Genomic DNA, 23,029 nt, shown 5'->3' with positions numbered 1-23,029 from the left:
AGAAATAGATTTGTCATTTTTAATAGATTCCTTTTGTGCTGCATAACGCAAAGCTGTTTTGTTTTTCAATATGAAATTTGCTAACTTTAAGAGGGATAGTCTCACCGCAATTAGTAGGGAGTTAGGCAAATAAATCAAAGGGTGCTGAGGGGATAGGAGTCTAACCTGAATCCACAAAAGCTAATAAATTCAGAGTTAAGATGGCAGTTCCATCTGTACCCAAGGATTTCAGCAAAATGTTACTGTGGTATTTTTGTTCCATAACACATAGGCCCTGTGGGGTCATGTTTTAGCTTTAACATAATGAATTTCCCAGGTATGACCCTTAATGTAATTATTATTCATTTTTAGTCCTTAAATCTGCATCTAAAAGCACCATGCTGAATTTGGATTCAACTACATTTCATAGTGCATTTTTAATCCTGATATTCTTCAGTCGTGCATGTTGATCAGAACTGACAGTTAATGATCCATTTTGTGCCAATTAGACAAACATGAAAACGAGAGTCAGCATCAAATGTAATTGAGATGTTTCATCTCAGTGGGTTCTTATCCTCTGCAAATAATATTTAAAGTAAAATCATACATAACAGAACAGGTCTTGAAGAGTGAAAGGGAATTACTTCTGTGGGCTGCAGTGGGACTGCTGGGATTCATGAAGAGAAAATGAAGCCATATATTATGTAATCATTTTGGACTGTGATGCCGAGATTCTCTTAATGTGCGGTAGAAGCCTCAGCTTATTAGGACATTTGCTCTGGAAAAAAAATTAATTAAAACACACACCAAAAATCAGTTCTAATGATTGAGAGGAACAGCTGAAATGAAGCCTAGGTAGTAGGACTACAGTATATTACTGATAGAAAAAGAGCCAGACTGAAAATGCCCATTACTTGCTGATGCTAAACAGCACCCAACAAATGCCTGCTTATTCTACACGTGCAGGTACTTCATTAGCCTTGATGGGATGGTGGTTTCAGAAGCACTGTCTTGAGTAAATGATACCACCACCACAGCATGAAGAAAGTCAGTTGTCACTTGTGATGTTACAGTGTTGTTTTCTGCAGTGCCATTTTCAGGGGCATATGTTTTGGGAAAGACTAACACAAGCATGACAAGACCACACAGTAGGAAAAGGTAACTGGATAGTTAAAAACAAGCTAACTAAAACAAACAAAGCCCAAAAGTCTATCCACAGACTGACCACCTGGAGTGAAATCCTGCTCCCACTGAAGTCAATGCCACACTCTCTCTTGACTTCAGTGGACCCAAGATTTCACCATTGGAGGGGTTTTTTAACTTAGTCATCCTGTCTAAGAAAATAGCAGTTAATGCAGTCACTATAATTTATCTACAAAACAGACGCAAAGATACCTTGAAGTACCAGTAAAAGCTGCAATCCACTTGTGAGCAGAGATGGAAACTAGAATTCCTGTTCCACTGGAAATTCCAAATTTTCCTCCAAAAATAATCATTCCAAAAAAGACCAAAAAATGAAATTGCAAAATTTCGCATGAAACAGATATTCATTTCAGAAGTGTCAAGAGACTATTTCATTTTGATAGTTTCAAACTGTTTCTTAGGCTCCTTAAGCTCTCTTATGCTGACTGAAAATTTCTGTTATTTTTTACTACTATTTTGGACTACTGCAAGATCCCTGACTTGGAGAAAAAAATGTGTTCACACAGCAGAAGTCCAGTAAAAGGCCTCACCAGGTTCCTACCAACCTTCTTGTGTAGTTCACTTACTCTCTGAAGGTAACTTCAGAAGTTACTTACTCCCTAGGTTACAAATCAGATGTAAGGTCCCTGCGGACATTTCAGTTGTGGTTATGACAGGAAACGGTTTTCAACACTTTGTGTGCTCTACAGCATGGGGGTGCGCAGAAGTAACATATAACTTCACAGAAGCGCAAACCACTCGCAGACGGACAGGATGCAACTCCCAGGGACCACGTTCACCGTATAAAAGAAGATGGTGCTACTTTTCTTACAGTTTATCATTTTTAAATTGTAAAAGGGCTCCACTTCCTCTGTACCACAAAGTGGAGCCCTGCACGGATACAAAATTTGTATCCGCATCTGATCCGCAATCTGCAAAAATGATCCACAGATCTGAAGCGGATATCTGCTGATTTGCAGGCCTCTACCACAAAGCACACGTCAACAGGTGGTCACACAGAAGTCTCCACACCAAACGAAAGACCAGATTATACCATGTGATTGTACTGGTCACCCTATTGTAGCAGAGACTTGATCAATGACAGTGGCTAATGAAAACAGGTGGCTGCCCATCACCATCACAGATGGCTGAGGAAGGTACTACACATTTCACAGAAAGACAAAACAACAAATGCGAGAGAAGGGAGCTCACAGAGCAGGACATGGTAACAAATATCATCAAAGAAAGAAGGATCAGATGGTTGGGACACGTACACCATACGGAAGATGGGAGACGTGCTAAGCAAGCACTGAATTGAGCACCAGAAGGAGGAAAGAAAAAGTGAGGAAGGCCAAAGAAGGACTGGAAGAAGACAGTGACAGGGGATACTGAATGTGTTGGTATCGCCTGGGAAGTACCACCATAACTAGCATCATAATCAATGGAGGAACTGGACTGCCCAATGTGTCAGCGGCACAGGAGGAACTAAGGTCTAAGGTAAGGCCCACTACTTTCCATACACTAGATACTCTTTGAACGTTATTTGCTTGTATAGTAGATAGTAGGCAACTTGGAAATCCTTAACACAAACATTTCCACATAACTTAACTTCTAATAATCTTCTGAGATTATTCTAAAAAAAATACAAAATACCTAACCTAGAAACAAACAAAATTCTCAAATTCCTTAGAAAACAATGACTAGCTTTGAAATTATAGCAGGCATATATGAGTATAAAATACTTGAATCCTCACAAGTGACCTGAGAGAGCTTGTTTTGCCCAAGCTATCAACAGCTTACTTGCAAGTCTCACATTATTTTACTGTGTTGTCAAAACACCCTGCATACCTGCAAACTGCCTACTATCCTTATATTAGAGGACATGACATTGTATTAGCATGATTTTTGCTTTTGTATCTTGTAATTTCACCAGTCCTGAGCTGGCATAAAACAGCTCTGCGCTTCTCCTTTCTCCCCCAGAGGAGCTTCTCACACGTTCACCTATGAACACTCTGTCCCATGTCACTGTTCCTGGAGGGAACAGAACTGCAGGCACTGAAGATAAGTCAGGCCTGCTGAAGTAATCACAGGTAATCACGGGGGACTACAGCCCGGCACCTGGTCTGAGACTGGGAGACGTGTGATTCCACCCCAAGAGAGATGTGATAGCTTGAGGCCCGAGACCTGGTGGGGGTGCACTGACACTCCCCCCCCCCAGTATGTCCACTGTGAGGGCACTAGCCCCCTCCACCCCCCGCAGTTCTGCCATCCTGATACACTATTGTTTTCAGCTCTTCTAGCTCAATTAAAGCTAAGACAGGTATACCTCTGATTGCCATGCGGACAGACCCTACGATAAACTTAGAACTGAAATTTAAAAATAAACAAACCACAAGACCAAGCTATCACAACATCAATTACAATTAAGGTATGTTAGTAACTGGTGTTCTTAAAAGACAAACCGACAGACTATTTTACAAAGGGTAGTCTCCATACCTTTAGCCAGTGGCTCCACGGTGATAATTTCACTGCTGTTGCCTCTTCCTGCAGCAGTGACAGCCACCACCCAGACACTGTATTGTCGATGCCGACTCAAGTTGGGGATTCTGTAGGAAAATGAGTCAGGAGAGGCTTCGAACTCGCTGATTACCTGTGATGGGAGAGACAAATGTTTCCAAACTAAAATAAACAGTATCTAGAGAAAGATTGCTGAGTGGAGTAGCTCAGGTCTTTTACCTCTGGGTGTCTGGAGTGAATGATGGTAATTGCTCCAAATAGACTGCACATGGTACTTAATAGGATAGAACTACATTTTGAAATCAATTGATTCGGTAAATTTAGCCCTATTTTCTGTTTGCAAATTGTCTGTGCATAGATCATGATTTTTATGACTTTGTTTCTTTTAATTGGGTTGATGAATAATTTTAATTAACATATTTGACAACTGTGCTCCATGAATAGTTCTTATGAACACATTGCACAGTGGGTTGTAGTCAAATTATCCTCAGTGAATATTCACTCATTTGTCTGATTAGATAATTGGAAGTCACTAGACATGCTTCGTGATGGGTCACCCACATCTTAAGGCATGGTTCTTATACTTTGATTGAAGGACTTAACCCAGTTTCTTACTCTGATTGGATGATCTAAACTTTATAAACTACCTCCACTCCAGGTAAATTTTGTTTAGTCACAAAATGAATTTTGTTTTCTTTCTTGATTCAAAGATTCTCAGCTATGGGTCTTCTCAGCTACTGTGATGGATCAGAGCGATACTAGGTATAGTGCGGGCAGTGGAAGGTCAGTCTTCCCCAAATTGCCACACCCAATATGCTTCAACTGTGTGCTGGAGAGATGCTAACAAGGTGCCAGCTAGTGCCAGTTGTCGTGAGACAATTTACAGTGTATCCAAAATAACCTAGGTAATTAAAGAAGCGTGGGGATTTAAGGATGGCCACAGATGTTGTATGTAAGTACACACCGTACAATGAAGCTTTATTCTTCTGAGGGTTTGATCTGGGAAGGAAATTTTTTCTCAGGCTTGAACAGTAAATGCAACTGGAATAACACAATAGACAGTGCTGAGTATCAGGAGCTAGCTGTGATATTACTGCCTGACACCACACTGTTACCAACTTACTTTCTCCTGCTGGTTCAGCTAGAAGGGAGTTGCAGTAAAAATATTGAAGCCAGCAGTTAGCAATTATGTACAGTCAGAACATCCAGTTTTATTTCTAACACAGGTTCTGTGAATCTTGAAAATAAAAACAGCCAGGATAACCAGTCAGTTCAAAGGAATAAAATAGAGTAATTTTGATGTGCAACATTACACTTGGGTCTCATTAGCTAATGCCAGGAGACTAGAGTATTAATGACACAAATTACAATTGTGTTGAGATTTTTTTTTCTTACAAATAAATATTCACATAATTCAAGGTTCATTAAAACGGACAGGTTGGGTGCATGAATGCCCTTTGATATACCAATATCTCAGGGTGGTAAAGGCCAATTCCAAGTAATTGGTATTTCAAAGGAGACTTTTACCTGAAAGTGTTCACATAAATTGTCCTTCAAAAGGAAATTCAGAATAAACGGGCTGTTTCTCAGGTGTCAATCAACACCTCTGTAATCTGAACTGACGGGAAGTCTCAGCAAACTGGTGGGGCAATGCATACTCCTCTACCATTGAAATGGTATCTTCTACACTCAAAAAAATGGATCATGTCAGAACATTTGTTAACTAACATCATGTTAAACTCCATTTTGCCTTCAGGGTGGACAAGGAACGCTTTGTTTAAAAATGTGTTGTCTGGTCTCTATTAACCTGAAGGCCCCCTCAATGCTGACGTTTTAAACTTAACTTGGCCCAGTCAAAGCAGGTCCTAAATTATGCTTTTTATGTTGCTTAACTTAATTTGTTCTAACACAACATATTTTCCCAGTGCAGCCATGGCCAAAGTCCATAAAAACTTCTTAAAGTGTCACTGAATAACCCTTTGCTCCATTCTACTGTAGGGATGATTCCTTGCTGTGATGGGGCCAGTCCTTTGTATGAGCTCCTTTGAACTGGTCTGCTTCATCTGACATAAAGTATCTCTTATGCAGCTCCAGCCCAAACCTGTTTGCTCCCATTGGTGGACTCGCTCACCTGACTTCCCTGCGTCCAACCTACTCCCTCTCTGCGGAGACCGGCTCTGGTTTGGGATTCGCTTGCTCACACCCATTGTTATCAAAGCCCAAAGCCTGACGGGCTTTTCTTAGCCACTCTGACTCCTCCTGTCATGATGCGGTGTCACTTTGCCCAACTGATCATATGTTTGTCATGGCTTCCACTGCTGACATGGAGTGAAGCCATGGATCAACTTTCATTTATTGTCCTGGACATTACACAGGGATTTGAAAATAATTTATCTCAATATTTACATAAGAATATTGGACAAATGCCTGTGGTTTGACAGGCTGAATCCTGTGTGAGGTCATATACAAACAGTAAGACATTGCTCAATAGTACAGCAGATTGAATTTTAATATTCTTGAGCTAAAATGATCTGCGGTGAATTTGAAAGGGCAGTCAGAAAGGCCAGATGCTCTCTGGCTCTTGGGCTCAGTTCATTAATCTCTCTAGAATGGTCCATTGGTAAGTTGTCTACCAGAGTGGAATATACGCTGGTATTTTGTTTAACACGAACTGTCAATATTCCATTTCAGCTAATATCTGAATTTAAGAAAAAATACAGAATACTGGATATGCCATATTTATAAATCAACACAATTATTTTGAAGTAATTGGGCATCTGTAAAGGTTCTCATCATGGAACTGCTTTTGTGTTCAGAACTGTGACTTTGTATCACTAATTCCACCTGGCACCTCTTCACAAGATATCTTTGTGTAAGAGAAACAAATAAGTTAGATATCTGTACATTGATCTTGCTGAAAATAATTTACCTTTATACTGTTGCTCTCCCCTCCAACACTTTCCAGAATGTAGAAGACTGGTGTTACTGAAACCCCAATGAAAGCTTTAAAAATCACTTCATTGAAATTTACATGGAAATTCTCTTATTTCTCATAATTACAGCACTTCTTGGTTTCAGGTAGGTGTAAATAGTTGTCTGCTGAGTACATCTGTTACTCTGTAGGTCACCTTCGTGGGTAGCCTGGCTGACTCGTTCTGCAAATGGCAGGGTCCAGGACAGACATGCTAAGATCTTGGGATACAGTTTGCAGGTGGAAGGCAATTTTAGCTGCTTTGGCTGAGTAGGGTTACTGGGATAAGGTGAGCTTCTAGACAGTCAGATGGGGTTAGGAAAGGAATATAGTAGGTAGGGAAATTGCACAGGGGAACTGGATTCACTGGTGCTATATTCTCCAGACCTTTAGAACCACAGTAAAATATCCCTGTGGTTGCAAAAAGAGCATTTCAGTGATCCCTAGCAGGTGGGCAAGGCTCCAGGGGAGCGGAGTTCTACCTCTGTGGCCACTGGGACATTTACTGCCATTCCATTGGTGGAAGAATCACAATACTGGAGTCTCCAATTCCTTTTAAGCTCCCTCATGTTTGGCTCCTTTCTGACTGCCACAGAGACTGGACAGCACTAGCAACTGTATCTACTTCAATTAATTATTCACTCTTTCACTGAATCAATTCATGAATTGAATCTGGCATAACTAGCAAATATATCCATACTCAACTGGTACCTTTTTAGCAAGATTATTTAGCAAACCATTTTAGTTTTTAACTGGTTAACAGAATTATCACATTTCAGCATCTAACATTAACTTCCAAACACTTTGGGACATTTTAGTGACAAGGAACTGATTTTACTTCCACCTTTTTTTCTTTCATTTCATTTAGACTAATATGTCAGAGACTTACATTGCATGAGGGGGGAAAGGGAGTTTTATGAGCAAGAAGATTAAATAACTAAAAAAAAGTTGTAATAAAATATTTTAAAGGAAATGTCTCCTTGTCATATATTAGGCTTTGCATGTCCCATTATGAATGCCCTATACTGAAAGGAATGCTAAACTTGCTCAAGGATTTCTTTCTACTGACTACTCCTGGGGAATTCTGCACCAAAAAATTATAAAAATTCTGTGCACAATATTTTAAAATTCTGCAAATTTTATTTGTCAAAATAACACTAGAATAAATGTTGGTAATTTATTTAATAATACCTGTCAGTAAGTATGTGTGTAACAATACAGACAACAAAAAAGATTCAGGAATTTGTTATTTTTTGACAAATAAATTCTTTACTAGGCACATTAATACAGAATGCTGACTAATAATTCACTTAAACTACAATACGGAAATGCATTTCCTGCACCCCTCACAAGCAGTGCAAAAGCTTGGTGGAGACAGGGTAACAGAGGAGCTGAGGGAGAGGGAAGTAATTGCTGGGAAGAAGCCTGGGAATGAATCTGGAGTGTTGGGTGGGAGAAGTATGGAGTAGCGAGGTGGAGAGAGGGATTCTTAGGGATTTGGGGAGCCTCCCTCATGCAGACCCTGGCTGACCCCTAGTCCCTCCCATTCAGTCAAGAACATCTGTCCCTGTCTCCATGTGTCCCTGCACCCCCACTCAGCCACCCCTGCACCTGTCCCCATGTGGCCCTTCACCCATCTCCATGTGTTCCTGCATCCCTACTCAGCCACCCCGCCCATCCCCATAATGTCCCTGCTTTGCCTGCCCCCATCCCCATGTGGCCCTGCACCCCCACTCCCATTCAGCCTCTGCCCCAGTCTGTCTTCCCCCACTAGCTCTTCTGAACACCAGTCTATGTGATCCCCAGCAGCCCCATGTACCCCACCATATCTCCGGGCCTCCTAACCTGGCCCTGTGGGCAGGGTGCTGTGAGGAAAACAGCCAGCTTCTACTGCCGGTGAGCCACAGCAGCCCCTGGTGCGCAAAAAGCGTAACTGCAGCACCTCTCCAGCAGAATATATTTTGGGGGAGAAAAGCGAGACACATGAATTCTGCACGTGCACAGTGGCACAGAATTCCTCCCAGAGTAACTGACTGAGCTGGTGCAGTGGCTTCTTCAGCTCCCCTCTGTTAGGTTTTTTTGTTTTCTGTTTCAGTTCACTGTCTGTGAAGCACAGCATGGAGCATAACCATGGAAAACGAGCGGGGACTGTGCAGCATGAAATGGAAGCTATGTGACACATTCTCCCTTCTGTGCATTCTCTCTTCTAATTATCCATGTAGACCATCTACCTGGTGGAATCCAGCCAACAGAAAGAGAATCAGAGGAACAGCCATTCTAGACAGCATACTTTCCCTCCCACATAGCCTCAAAAATATTACTAAAATAGATTAGTTAATGCTGTTAGAGACAGCCTTAACTATCCCTTTCAAACTCTGTGACTTCATCAGAGGGACTGCAAGGTGCAGGTAACTAGATGTTGTCAGCTAGATGCAGAACAGCAGCTGGGCCAACTGTTTTGCCATGGTTGAGGCGAACCTATGGAAACCGCCGAAGAAGAGTGCCTCTATGCAGCAGTCCAGGCATCCAAAGGGTTAGGATTAAGGCCAGGATTTCCTGTGGATACACAGCCAGTGGGACACAAAAGCAAACTGCTTCCCTTGTCTGCACTGTATCTCGGACAGTTCTGTGCTGAGGATAATTGCTTCATTGGAAATATCTCTCTGTCCTGGCCCTGCTAAGATTCTAAAATATCACTAGTGTTCCTCTCCTTGCACATTTTTCTATGGGATCACAGAGATCCAGGTTAGGACTAGGATGAACTGAAAGAGCCATCTGAAGACTGCTGAGAGAAGAATGCAAACTGGGACTCACTTAGATTTATGCTCTGGCTTGTGAAGAAACAGCAAAGTCAGTGCAGCTAACACCCCCAGCATGAGCATAAAAAGCATCAAATTAAAATGTAAAAGAAATGACAGCATTACTAGAAAGTGTGATTCTATTCTGAAATGTGACTATATAAATGTTACCTTCTTATTCAATAGACCTGTTCCCTGCGGGTATTCAGAATCACAGCTCCTTAAATTAGTGACTAAAATAAATTGTTACTCCTTTGTACTCCTCTTAACACTGCAGAGTCAATACAGCTAATAATAAACTGTATTCTATGCCTTCTTGTACATCACCATCAACAGAATTGTTTACTACATCCCAGCTTAGTCCTTCGGTGCAGCCTTTGCAAACCTACTGAAGACAAAGGGGTTGCACAGTGGTGCTGAAGAAATGAATTAGCCAGAAGAACCTTTATTACTAGTGGTGACGAGTAAGAGAAAACCCAGTTTGAATCTCCCATCCCATAGTGTAATCTATTCCTCAGTAATCCATTTAATGATTACTCCAAATGGGCTGGGATTTAGGCAGACACTGAGTGGGGCAGCATAAGATGTGCACCTCCGTTGGCAAACCAGAGAGCCAGGGAATTACAGAGCATCTATGTGTCAAACAGCCTCAATAAAGAATCACCTAGCTGTTTTCTACAGCCAAGTCCTGTCTCTCATTGCTACACGTCACTGGTAGAATTTTTAAGGCTGGCAGTTAGAAATAAACATGGTTTTACTTGTAAACTGAAGATGTTTGAGCTTGGAGACTTAGAGAGAAAATAATCACAGAACCCCAGCAATGCTATTTGTAATGAGCCACACTTCAAAGAAGAATAACTTTTTAATTTACAGACTTAAAAAAACCTGTATGTGAAATCCTAACCCAAATGAAGATAACATGAGTTTTGCATTGACTTTAAAAGGGTCAGGATTTCGCCCTGTGCTTTTGGAGCTAAAGTTTGTGAGTTCTATCACTGATATATGTTGAAGAAAGTGTGACGAATCCATATGTGTTGAAATTGTCAGATACTCAGTATTTTCTATTAAAATCCATCAGCTGCCAAATCTGAAGCTAGGTAATGAGACAAGTCCACCCTTTTATGAAAAAGCAGGATGAGTTTTATTTTTAGCAGGGCTTTAAAAGAAGAGCTGTTTAAAATGATATTATATAGCATATCACTGTCATTTGTGCATATCAGTTAATCTGTTATTTACAATCTATTTTAGAGATATGCACTATGGCAAAAAATGTTAAACAAAAATTTAAAGCTGACAGATTAAAACAATGAATCTACAATTATTTGTTCTGGCAATAAAGCTGTAAAATGGTTATAAAATAAGACTACGGTGTATGAATAGGTAAGTATTTTTAAAATAGCTAAAAATATAAAATAAGTCTATGTGTGGTTTATAAAAATAAGTATTAAATAAACAAATACTCTCACGCTGTATGAAGTGCCATGTAATGAAATTGACAGATACTTCCTGTAATGCATGAACCCAAGTGTGGATTAGAGACAAAAAGCTCAGCACCCCTCCAGCAAACTTGACTCCAGCCAGGCCTCCCTCCTGCGTGCACCTTTCACCGCCTTAGCCTACCCCGACTCTGCCTTTTTAATATTCACCAAATTTCTCTCTTTCCTCTTTTAAAAAACTGATCATACTCTTAATCTACAAAGCCTGTAGAATTATAATGACCATACCCCCACTTTGTTTATAACGGATTTTGTATTATATTGTGCAGTTTTCGCTTGTGTCTTCAAAACTGGGGAGGGATAGAGACGGATGCAAAGACATCTTCATCAGGTTTAGGATGCAGGCAGCCCCTGTGTAGCACCAGTTGTGTTCCTAAATCTGCAGCTAGAGAGCTAGAACAGCGATGCATTTGTTCATCACAGGTCATCTGCCATACAGTGCCATGTATCCTTATAATATTTATATAAATAACAGAATAAACTATAATCATTGTAATAACCAATCTTCCTGCATTTTCTGCATGCATATGTTCTGCGCAACAAAATAATCTCTCAAAGTGAGTAATGCCAGAGAGAAAATTCACTTCAATAAGAGGAAGATGAGGAAGGCTAATTGTAATATTTTCCTCCCATTTCATTCTATGGCTCTCCAGTGAATGGTGTGTAGGGATCTGTCTCTTCTACTGACTGTACAATCACAGGAGCCAGCAGACACAGCATGTACAGTGGTGCATGCAAAAGTCATGGCATACGGGGATTATACGACCAGCAGATATCCATATGTTGTCTGACACTGGACAAACAATGTAATGTGAAACAATGTAATACATCTTTCCTACTGGTGGATTTGTGTACAAATCAAACCTGAATCAGATACTGACTACCTAATGAAGTAATTTCAAGACATAGGGTCTATGATAGTGGTGGACAAATTTGGTTCAGGCAAAACAAAAGTCAAACAATCCTTAACTTTGTCAGTTCCCCAAATCAAACAATATTTTAAGATCCAATTGGTTTGGTTCCCTGGCCAAACATAATCTTACTTCCTCTTTCCCCACAACCTCTTTAGGTCCCTCTATCTCCCCCTCTTACTTTTACAGAAGTATTGACAGACCTAGCCGAATCTGTGCTAGGCCCACTGCACTTCTATTTGGAACTTTGGGGGGGTATTTATAAAAGCCATTTTTTCCATATCTGTTGAACTAGGCAATTTTCAGAGTTTCAATGTGACCAGGAAACACTATGAAAACTAGTTTCAGTAAGATGAAGAGTGTGAAGCAATTAGTCAAAGGCAACGCACTTAAGAATCACTATTCTTCCATAATCTGCTGAAGTATTATGATTTCGTATGGCATTGCGTAAGGTATATCAAATCACACAGTCTCTAGGGAACCCAGTAATAGCTGTGCACAACAAAGATAGCTTTTCAAAGGAAAGTGATAAGAATTTACATAACCATACTTTCCTAACAAAAAAAATCCCCAGCAGTGTGTTTTTCTATTACACATACACTTTTACAAAAATAGACCAAATGAACTTGAAAAGTAATTTAGAAGTCACTCTAGTCTACTGTTCAACCATTATGATTTATCATGTAATTAAACCTTCCCTAATTACGAAAAGTGTATATTATTTTCTTTGTCTACCATGGAAATATTTATGCAGTATGTAAAGAAAAAAAAATCAACAATTTTATAGCTGAGATGTAACCTTCTGAGAAAAATGGACTGTACAATGGCAACAAAGATACTTCCTTAATTAGACAGAAGAAAAGGCACCGCTGAAATCCTTCAAACATTCAAGGTCATCAGCAGAGGTTGCACACCTTGCATTTCAATCCTCACTAGGTACAATAGGCCAAACTAATTCTGTTTTTAGACTTCCCTTATCAGGAAATTGGAGTGTGGCTGTGAAGTCATCTTACTCCACATCTTAATATGGGTGGAATAGAAGACAAGAGCTAACTGTCTTCCATTTAGTATCCTTTCAGAGTGCTCTTTTACTTAAATCGTTCCTTCTTCCCCATCTCTAACCACCCATAGACAGAATAGCCAATTTATTTTCAGTTAAATGACCCACTTCATGGAAGCAGCAGAATAAGCTGCTTTAATGGTTTTCCTTTCTAACAGTAAATATGTGGCTTGATAAATGTACTACCTCATGTGACGAACTGAGAACCTTTGTAACCTGCTATGCAATCTAGGTTTTAATACAGTATATTTCTGATAGATGTCATCATACAGTGTTGTACTACATATGTAGTCCACATTTTGCATAAGGTCACAAGTCCTTAGTCTTTGGCTCTGCTTTCGCATCACATCTGAAGTCCTGCTACTCTTCCCCTCTGTTTTTCCACCAATGAAATCCTGCTCCTTATGCCTCATCCCACTTTGAGCAGGAGACACGTGTCTTCGGTCTCCCTTTTCCTATCCTGACATTGCTATTTCCCCCAAGCTGGGAGGCTGCTGTCACTTGCTATTGTGATGCTGTTTTCCAGGCTCTTTCTGCTTCCCAGTTTGTATTTAATCTAAATTGGTTCATTGATCTCTTATAGAAATGGAAATCTGTTTCTGCAAGGAATTAAGGTTAGTAGTCAGCTTTAAAATGAATGGATCAGTATCTGAATTTTTGTATTTCTCTCTGTTTTGCACAATGAAAAAATATTCTTCCAGAATGAAAAGAAAAGAGAGTGTAGTTCACAATGTTGTGCGGTGCAGGGGTCCTCTCCTGGAGTTTTGGACAGAAATTGGGAATTCAGTGATAGCTGCTTTTCTGTTTTCACTGGTGAATGAAATTCTTCTGTTTGAAATATTCCAGGCAGATGCTGCCCTTTGGAATCAAACTGTTTCAAGCTGAAAATTTCAGCATCCCTTCGCCTAAAGTCAGCAGAACTTCTCAGAGTCTGCCCTTGCAAATTGAATCTGGCTGTGAGAAGTGCTGGCAAATCTGCACTTCAGAAACCCACAGGGTCATTCGATGGATGCATGCTGTAGAAGTGTGCACAATATGGCCAGCAGTAACTGTTCATTTTTTGTTAATTCAGAGTGGTTTATTGTGGCTTTTAAATACCCAATGGACTCCCAAGCATTGTTTTTTACTGGAAAGAACATTAACTCTATTTAGGCGTGGCAGAATTTGATTTTTAATTTTTTATAATTTTGACAGATATCAATGTTTATTTTGAAGCTTTTTTTTCTTCCAGTTTTTGTCCATTTCAATTTTCACAGTTGCAGGAAATTATGGGGAGGTCAGACAATAATTATTTAATGATAGTACGTATTGAGATTCAAAAAGTGAAAGCTTTATAACCATTAACACACAAACTGTCAACATCACATGTCAACAAATGCTCCTTGTGCCCTGGTTCTGGTCTCAGCTCCCCCCTTGACACACACAAGAGGAAATTCAGTTCAATCCAGTTTGATTACCTTTAAAAGTCTTGCTCCTCCTGGGGAGATTTGTAAAAGCCTCTCGCGCTCTTCCCTCCCCCGCTCATAGGAGTTGGTTAAAGGAAACGGGGAACGTCCATCCTGCTTTCGGGCCTCCCTTTTCACCAAGAACAGGCAGGATCCCAGAAGCAAGAGAAGGTGTGTCCCAGCTTTGCCTTTCAGTGATCAAAGAAGGAAAGTTCAGCCACCGGGAGAGAGCAGTGGGGGCTGGTAGTCGGACAAAGTTTGCAGAAGTTTCCCAGATGGGATCACACAAGATGGTGACAACATGTTTTAGAGGCCATTTTCAGGAGCTGAGACCAGAGCCAGGGAAAAGGGTGCTCCGGATCTAGAAAAGGGCTCATTGGGGTGTTAGAGAGGAGACTCCCACATTAGCAGAGGAAAGGTCTTATGTACTGGGGGGAGTCATGCAGTGGGCAGCCTGCATAGCAGGGCTCTGGAGAAATGGGAACCATGCATTGGGGTCCATTATGGGGCACAAGGAGCATAGGAGAAGTGTGATGCCTTTTAGGCGGTCGCTCAACTCTTCTCAGCACTGCCTCCTAGTCTGTGTGCAGGTCTAACGATTCTGGGGAGTGGTCAGAACTCCTGGGCAGCAACGCAATCGTGAGTAGTCCCCTGACTCCTGGGAATCCTGGGACTGAGCAGCAGCACCCCAAAAATTGTCTTGGCTGAAAATGACCTGGGTTTGGGGGGTAGGAGAACAGGGTGATTAGGTAAAAGGAATATTTCTGCTTCATCAGGCACTGGTAGAGATTTACTCCTGATTTCAAATCCATTGGCAGCAGCCGGGATGGGTGGCCACGAAGTCTCCTTCTGGAGCAAGAAGGCAGCCCGAGCCCATGAGCGGATGGGGGAGGGGTGTGTCACGTCTAGGGACAGGCAGCAGGCTGCGGAGGAGCTGCGCCACCTTCTTGGCAAAGGCAGGAAGAGGAAGAGAGGCAACCCCCTGCAGCGAGGGTCTCTGAAAAGTGAAAAACAATGCAAATAATGAGCCTCCAAAGGGAGGTGAGCCGCATCTGGCATTTGCCTCCTGCACGGCCAGCCTTTTTTGCCTGATAATTCAGGCAAATTATTTTGGGGAGGCTTTGCCTCCCCAAGCCTTTTATACATGCCACCCATTATAAAAATAGAGTACTTAAAGAGATGTAGTCAAAGTTGGTCACCTTCATCTCTGACCTATTCTCTTTTTCCTAGTATCTTTTTGCATACTCTGTGTCACTCTGTTAATGTGGTGGATTCTCTGCAACCCTACAGACAGCTGTTCAAGTAAGGGGGATAAGTGCAGAGCACTGATCCTCTCTGTCACAGTGTGGCGCCTCACCCTTGTGGCGCCTCCTGCTGGTCGTCCAGGAAATTAGCTTTCCAGCCTCCAGAGCGCCCTCTGCAGGCTGGTGTCCCGTTGCCACTGGGCCCCCATGTCCCTCCCAGACCCCAGTGCCCCTTTTACCTAGGGTTCTGCCCCCTGGCAGTACTCCCACAGTCTCTGGGTCTCCCCTCCCCAGGGAACCCCCACCCACTATCCCCACCTTGCCTCAGTCTTTGGCTATTGCCAGTCACCACTGAGCCCCCGCACACTGGGGCAGACTGCAGTGTATAAGCCAATCATCACAGGCAAGGGGGGTTTGGACCTGCTGCCTCTGCCTACCTTTGGGCTGCCCCCTGCAACCCCAGTACCCTTTTTGGCCTTCCACTAGGCCTGCAACCTGGGGGGTTTCCAGGCTGGAGCTCCCCAGCTCCCTTGGCCTTCTCGCAGCCCTACTCCACTGCAGGTACCTTCTCAAGCTCCCCAGCAGCCAGGCCCATCTCCCTCCACAGCTAGAGAAGGCTCTCTGCTCCTGGCGCACTGCCCTCTTATAAGGGCCAGCTGAGCCCTGATTGGGGCCTGGCCACAGCTGAGCCTGCTTCCCCCAGTCAGCCTGGGAACTGCTTGCTCCCAGCCACAGCCCTCTCCTGGGCTGTTTTAAGCCCTTTAAGGCTGGAGCAGGTGACCACCCCGCTACACTCTCCCTTTACTGAAAGCAGAAAGAAGAGTCTCCCTTTCACTCTTTCTCCTGGGCTTGGTGGAGATGGACTGCCCTAAAGCTCTACCTTCTCCCACCACCTCTTCCCTGACTGATGGAAGAAGGACAAATGAAGAAGACTCTGCAGTGGCAGCAGCATATGATGTACCTGGCTGGGGGGTTTATGGGACTCCAGGTCTTCTTGCCACTAGGTGGAGCTGTACCAGGAATAGAAGAATTGGTGAAGCTGGAGGTCACCTATTTTTTGTCTTTCTTCTCCTGTAAGATCTCTTCCCCTGCCGATTCCCCTCCCTGCCAAGTGGGGAAGAGAGGAAAATAGGCAGAGCATGGTGCCTTCAGCTCATCCTCCAGGAGAAAAGGGAGCTTCTCACACAAGTTTCCCCAGCCCAACCAAAACAGAGGTGGTTAGGAGCACAAGGGTTATGCCTCTACATAGTTGCACCCTCTCTGAGTGCACACATGCACTCACATATGCACACGCACACACCATTTTTGTGTGGCTGGCTATGGGCCTGATTGAGGACAAGGACTCCTGCCAAATACATTTATTCCTTTGTCCTCAGATCAAGTCTCCCCACAGAACGTGATACAGGGTCTCTTCGTTACATAATATCAAAACCCAGGATGGCATACAACCACCAAAACTGATGAGCGCCGACTTCTATTTTCATCTACTTTATGAATGCCTACAAGTTAACGTATGGGACTGGGAGGGAGGAGAATTTAGGGATGAGTGCAACATTATATTATGGTTGCAGGGGGTAAGTGAGGGAAATATCTGACTCTTGTTTAGGAAACTATTTTCAATTGTGTAATGTCCAAGAAGTCCCCATAATAAGTCCGTGAGTGTTATTTTTTTTTCCCAAATGAAAAATGTAATAATGGTGTATTTTAAAACCGAGCTCTGCCAGCTCCAGGGTACTATAGCCGCCACATGCAATATGAAAGCACTGTTCTATTTACAATGTCTCTCTCTCGGTTTAGGTTTCAATAGACGATGGTAAATCCTTATCTGAGGATGTTTTTATGACAAACAAAACCTCGCAAAAAACCCAAGACATTTTGTCTTAACAAAAAAATATCAGGCTGAGGTCCTAAAATGAGTCTTGTGGTCTTGTCTTACCCAGGGAGGATGCCTAAATTGTGATTTACAGGTGCTGACAATTTAGTGTGATTGGCCATCTCTGCTCAAGATAGAGTGCTCTGCATGGAATAGGAGGTGCTGCTGGGAAAGTCATAATTATATGAATCAACAGAGTTTTATGGAGGAGTTTACCCAGCCTGCCCTTAGGATTTTTTTTTTTATTTATAATGTATGCAAACAACAAAAGGGTTCATATCCATAGGCTCTAGGAACCTTGACATTACATCACAAAATTGCAGCAGCACAATTCAACAGAGTCTAACACCAGCAGTGGCTCTAGTCAATCCTAGCAGTCCCTTATTTTGCAGAACACTCACATTTACTCCACAGAATATCTCCGTAGCATAAACCAAGAGAGAAGCATTTTGAGCCTAATAATGAGGTGTTAGCAAAACGTGGAGGTCGACACAATTTATGAACCACAAAAAATGGATTTGCCGAAGAAAGAATACAATCAGAGAGAACCTTCAAAACAAATTCCAGTTACTGGATGTACTGTATGGTGCTTAATATATAACTGTATGCTCCCTGTAATATAAACGCAAGTACAACAATGTTTCCAGCAAAGAAGCTGAAGGAGGAAATGTATGAGAAGTAAACAAAAAGAAGCAGCAGCACCACCTGGTGTTTTTTCTAAACCATAGACACAGTTACTTAGTAACAGGTTTCAGAGTAGCAGCCCTGTTAGGCTGTATCTGCAAAAAAAAACAGGAGGACTTGTGGCACCTTGGAGACTAACAAATTTATTAGAGCATAAGCTTTCGTGGGCTACCGCCCACTTCATCGGATGCGTAGAATGGAACATATAGTAAGAATATATATATATATACACACAGAGAAGGTGGAAGTTGCCATACAAACTGTAAGAGGCTAATTAAGATGAGCTATTAGCAGCAGGAGAAAAAAAAACTTTTGTAGTGCTAATCAAGATGGCCCATTTAGACAGTTGACAAGAAGGTGTGAGGTGTTACCTCTTACAGTTTGTACAACAACTTCCACCTTCTCTGTGTGTATATATCTTCTTACTATATGTTCCATTCTATGCATCCGATGAAGTGGGCTGTAGCCCACGAAAGCTTATGCTCTAATAAATTTGTTAGTCTCTGAGGTGCCACAAGTACTCCTGTTCTAGTTACTTAGTAATTAACTTTTTGAAGCATCACAGTCATGACTTTAAAAATGCAGGCAAACTCTGGTTCAGTAAAACCCAAACAACCTTCTTTGACAACACCTACTCCCTTAGTAGTCAGTGCTGTAAAACCAATAGCTAGTTTAACACCACCACCACCATATCATCAAGATATTTTGGGTTTCAACACAGTGATTTTTGAAATAATGGAATTAGGGGTAAAAAATGTCAAAAAATGCTTAGAAGCCTAAGTCCCATTTCTAAAGGGCCAGATTTTCAAAAGTATTTAGGTGCCTGAACATGCAGACAGGCACCTAGCAGGGTTTCAGAAGCATCTAGGCATGTTAGGAACCTATTTCCCATTGATTTCAATGGGGGGTAGGTACATAACCTAGTAGGTGCTTTTGAAAATCACAAAAGGGTCCTGCCTGCATCTTTAGGTGCCTAAATACCTTTGAAAATTAGTCCTTAGGTTCCTAACTCACTTTTGAAAATGGGACTTGGAAACTTTTGAATATTTCCCCCTCGACCTCATTTTAATTCAAGAACAACATTTTTATTACATCATAAACTAAGGATATGTTCAGTTTAAAGTACCATGGTTGATTAATACTATCATTTAACACTCCCACACCCTTCCTCCACATAGAGAAATAAATACATAATGCCATAAATAAAAAGTATCGATAAATATGTTACATTTGTAGCAGAGAGACAACCATTGATGTTTATAAAGAATAGATGTCCCCCAGATTTTAAAATAGCTGGATTCCTTCCTGACTGAGGGAGAGAGAAAGGCATGAAATGGCTAGCCAATTTTCAATTCAGTTATCCCTTGTCACATTTTCAGCAAGTAATAATGTGCATATATAGGATGGGCAAATGCTTCTGGCACAAATACGCATATTCACAAGCAAATATGCTCGTTCACACATCATTATACTCATTCACAAAGCCAGAACTGTCGGAACAGAGATCCAATTGCAAGTTGGAGTTAGCAAATATGTTCATAAATAAATGTTTCCACAATTTACCCAGCTGTAATTGTGTCACAGATAGCTGGCAGTTGGTCTCGTGAGAACCCAACTAAAAAGCTTCAGAACCTGTGCCTTTAATATCATTCAACCTGGGAACCCTATGATTTGAAATAGTTTGTAAATTAGTGTGCTATATTAAGCTTTAAGTACTGTCAAAAAGGACATATGTGAAAACAGCAACCCCCCTTACAGAAAAAAAAAACAACATTTCAGAGAGAGAGAGAAAAAAAAGGAGAAAATCCAATAAAAGTGTTAGGAACTAAACATCTGGCAATGTATATATGGATAGATTAATACTGAACTTCTAAAGTTGTTTTGTAGAACTTACTGTGGGATACGGGTGTGAGCAGAACACCGTGTACTTTCGGATGACACCATTTAACTTAAATGGGGGGAGCCAGGACACAAATACGGTGGATGGTGATGCTGCAGCTGCTTTAACTCCAGCAGGAGGACCTGGAACTGAAAGAGCAACATGTATAGTTATCAAAGTGGACCAACGCAGTCGAAACACACCGACCTGTACAGTACAGCATATCTAACAAGAAAACAGCTCAGAGGTCTTAATGTACTTAAGAAATGGAAAAGAAGGGGAAGAAATCCTACCAAGATTCAATTGCATCCAGTTAATTATTTGTTACAATTAATATATTAAAATTGTATATGTCACTCCCCCGCCCACAAATATTAATGAATCTTTGCAGAGATTACATATGTAAAATTATGTGCTCTACATGCTTATAATATAAATTTGCATATATTTATGCATATATATAGGCACACATTTAATTATTTATTTACAGTAGTTCCTTATGTATTGCATCACAAACTACATGGAAAAACTAATTAAGGCTGCACAGTTAAACACTCAAGTCAGGAAATGCCAAATTTAATTTTCTGTGTACAATCTTAACCCTGCCTCTCTGTGCATTTGCATTATGAGAAAGAATTTACTGGCATGCACTCATATTTCTCAAGCATACAATACAGCGTATAATTTTTCTACAACTTCAGCTATATAGGCATAGCCTCTTCCTATTGTGTACAATTTGTGCATGTGAGAACATCCATAAAATATGAAATGTATATGAAAAGTAGCCAATAAACTGTATTTATTACAACATGCTACAAGGTCTATTTAGTGTGAGAGCTGGTTGAATTTTTTTTTTTGACAGAATAGTTTTCCACTGAAAAATGCAAGTCAGTAAAATGTCTAAATGTTTTGTGGGAATGAGTCCATTTCAACAAAAAAGTTATGGGAAAAATTCAGAATATTTCATATTGATAATGTCAAAACCTTTTGTTTAGATAGTGCTGAAAATTTTCATTTCAACATTATCATTTCAACTTAGAATACATTAAATATTATTTTAATTAGAGAGATCCATATCACAAAAATTAAAACAAGATTTTCAACACTATCAAAAAGAAATGTTTTGATAGTATTAAAACAAACCATTCTGATGATCCCAAATAATTTTTTTTCTGAATTTTTGTTTTGTGGGAAATTTCAGCTTATTGTTTTGATTCTGATTTTTTTTTTAATGTTGTAATTTCCTGTGGAATGAAAATTTCGATTGCTCACCTGGTCTTTTCAGTATCATAAAAAAAACCTGCCACTAAATACATACCATCTCAGGGCCTGGTTCTGCAAGCTGATCTGCACAGACAGAACTTTAACCCTGTCCAGATCCTCACTGAAATTAACAGGCACCACATAAGTGGTAGGTTCTGCTCACAAGAAGAAGCTAGCGAGATTGGGGCCTATGTTTGCAGCTAAATTTAGTTTCATAGTTAAATGCCTCTGCCTCTGACATGCATTTAAGGAAAACTTCAGTTTCTACATGTGCATAGATAAATCAGCTTTGTCATACACTGCCACTCAATTGCATCTAATATTTTCCTAAACAATGTAAGAAAGCTGATTGGGAAGTACCACTAAGTACAATTTTGCCTAAGATGTAGCCATTCAAAATACTGTGGAAGCTTCCTGTAATCCAGCATTTTCTATTTATATTGTCTTGAGAATGTTACTAAGGGTCCAAATGAGGAGCTCATCATTATATTCACATCACAACCCCCCACCCTCCCACCAAGCCTTGCTCTGAAAGTCTAATTCATTTAGTAGATTCTATCCAATCCAGAGTAAATATTGATGTTTGACAGCATTCAGCTCAATATTTATATCCAGCTTGTCAGAAATGCTATTTGTTACTGCTGTTGAATAATGAAACCTGGCTCTCCTGGGTTATTACTTAGCCCAGTGGGAGACTCCTTTATGGTTAGTAATGTCTCTTGAAAATCACTGCAACTAGATAAGCGAGTTTAAAATAATTTATTGCCAAATTACTGTTTGATCCATGGGGAGAGGTTCTGACGGGAGCGGTTCTTATCTGTCAACGGCTGAAGGATTAACTCAAAATTGATCTAGAGTTTTCCAGACACATGAAAAGCTTTACTTTTCACTGGATTCCTATATTTTCTCCTATAAGGTGTAGATATTGACAGACTTTAATTGCTAATAATTTTTCATTTTAGATATTTATCCTGGGGGATATTTAGATAAAACCCTGAGGGATATTGCTGTGACATGTAAATCCAAGTTTGCTTTTACTAAACAATGAAATTCAATAATCTTCTCTCTCTAGTATCAGGGGGTAGCCTTGTTAGTCTGTATCCACAAAAACAACAAGGAGTCCAGTGGCACCTTATCGACTAACAGATTTATTTGGGCATAAGCTTTTGTGGGTAAAAAACCCACTTCTTCAGATGTATCTGTAGCCACTGGACTCCTTGTTGCTTCTCTCTCTAGATATATATACAAACATACTTACACACACATCCAGCTTCTGCATTCAGGAAAACTACATGAGACTGTGAAAGTCTCGGGTTTTGGTGTTCGATCCTGGAGCATAGAGTGGGTTTATATAATAAAATAACTGGGATGCTTATTAAATGTGATCCCTGAATATTCTGAAGAACCTACATTTGGTGGTGATATGTGCTGCTGACTTTATTATGAGAAACATGCTCACAGTCTATACTGGTAGCCACTGTCACCCATTGCCACTCTTTTCTATGGAAATAATAGTACAGCTGGGCAGGAAATGACCTTCCCATCCTGCTAGAGTTTTTCAGATTTTGAATGTTTTTCTGTCTCAAAACAGAATGAAAAATTGAGATCACAAAAAATTTTGTGAGTTGATAATCTAGAAAAAATACAGACTGGGTCAATCAAAACATTTCATTTTGAAAATGTCAGAACAGGACTTTGACAATTTTACTTTTTTTTTCTTTTTTTCA

At 40.8% G+C, this 23,029-nt stretch overlaps 1 protein-coding gene across 1 annotated transcript in view; it reads right to left on the bottom strand.

The window, feature by feature from the left end:
* Positions 1–23,029, bottom strand: part of DSCAM (DS cell adhesion molecule) — a 607,252-nt gene that overhangs the window by 74,308 nt on the left and 509,915 nt on the right. The window contains exons 20-21 of the mRNA XM_074969783.1: positions 20,055–20,188; positions 3,658–3,811 (exon numbers count right to left, since the gene is read on the bottom strand). Coding sequence (XP_074825884.1) covers positions 3,658–3,811; positions 20,055–20,188 — 288 coding nt within the window. The remainder of the gene's footprint in view (positions 1–3,657; positions 3,812–20,054; positions 20,189–23,029) is intronic.

The sequence above is a fragment of the Natator depressus genome, chromosome 1 (genome assembly GCF_965152275.1).
Source record: "Natator depressus isolate rNatDep1 chromosome 1, rNatDep2.hap1, whole genome shotgun sequence".
NCBI lineage: Eukaryota > Metazoa > Chordata > Testudines > Cheloniidae > Natator > Natator depressus.
Note: the sequence above shows the minus strand (reverse complement) of the source record. Positions and strands in the feature narration are given on the sequence as shown.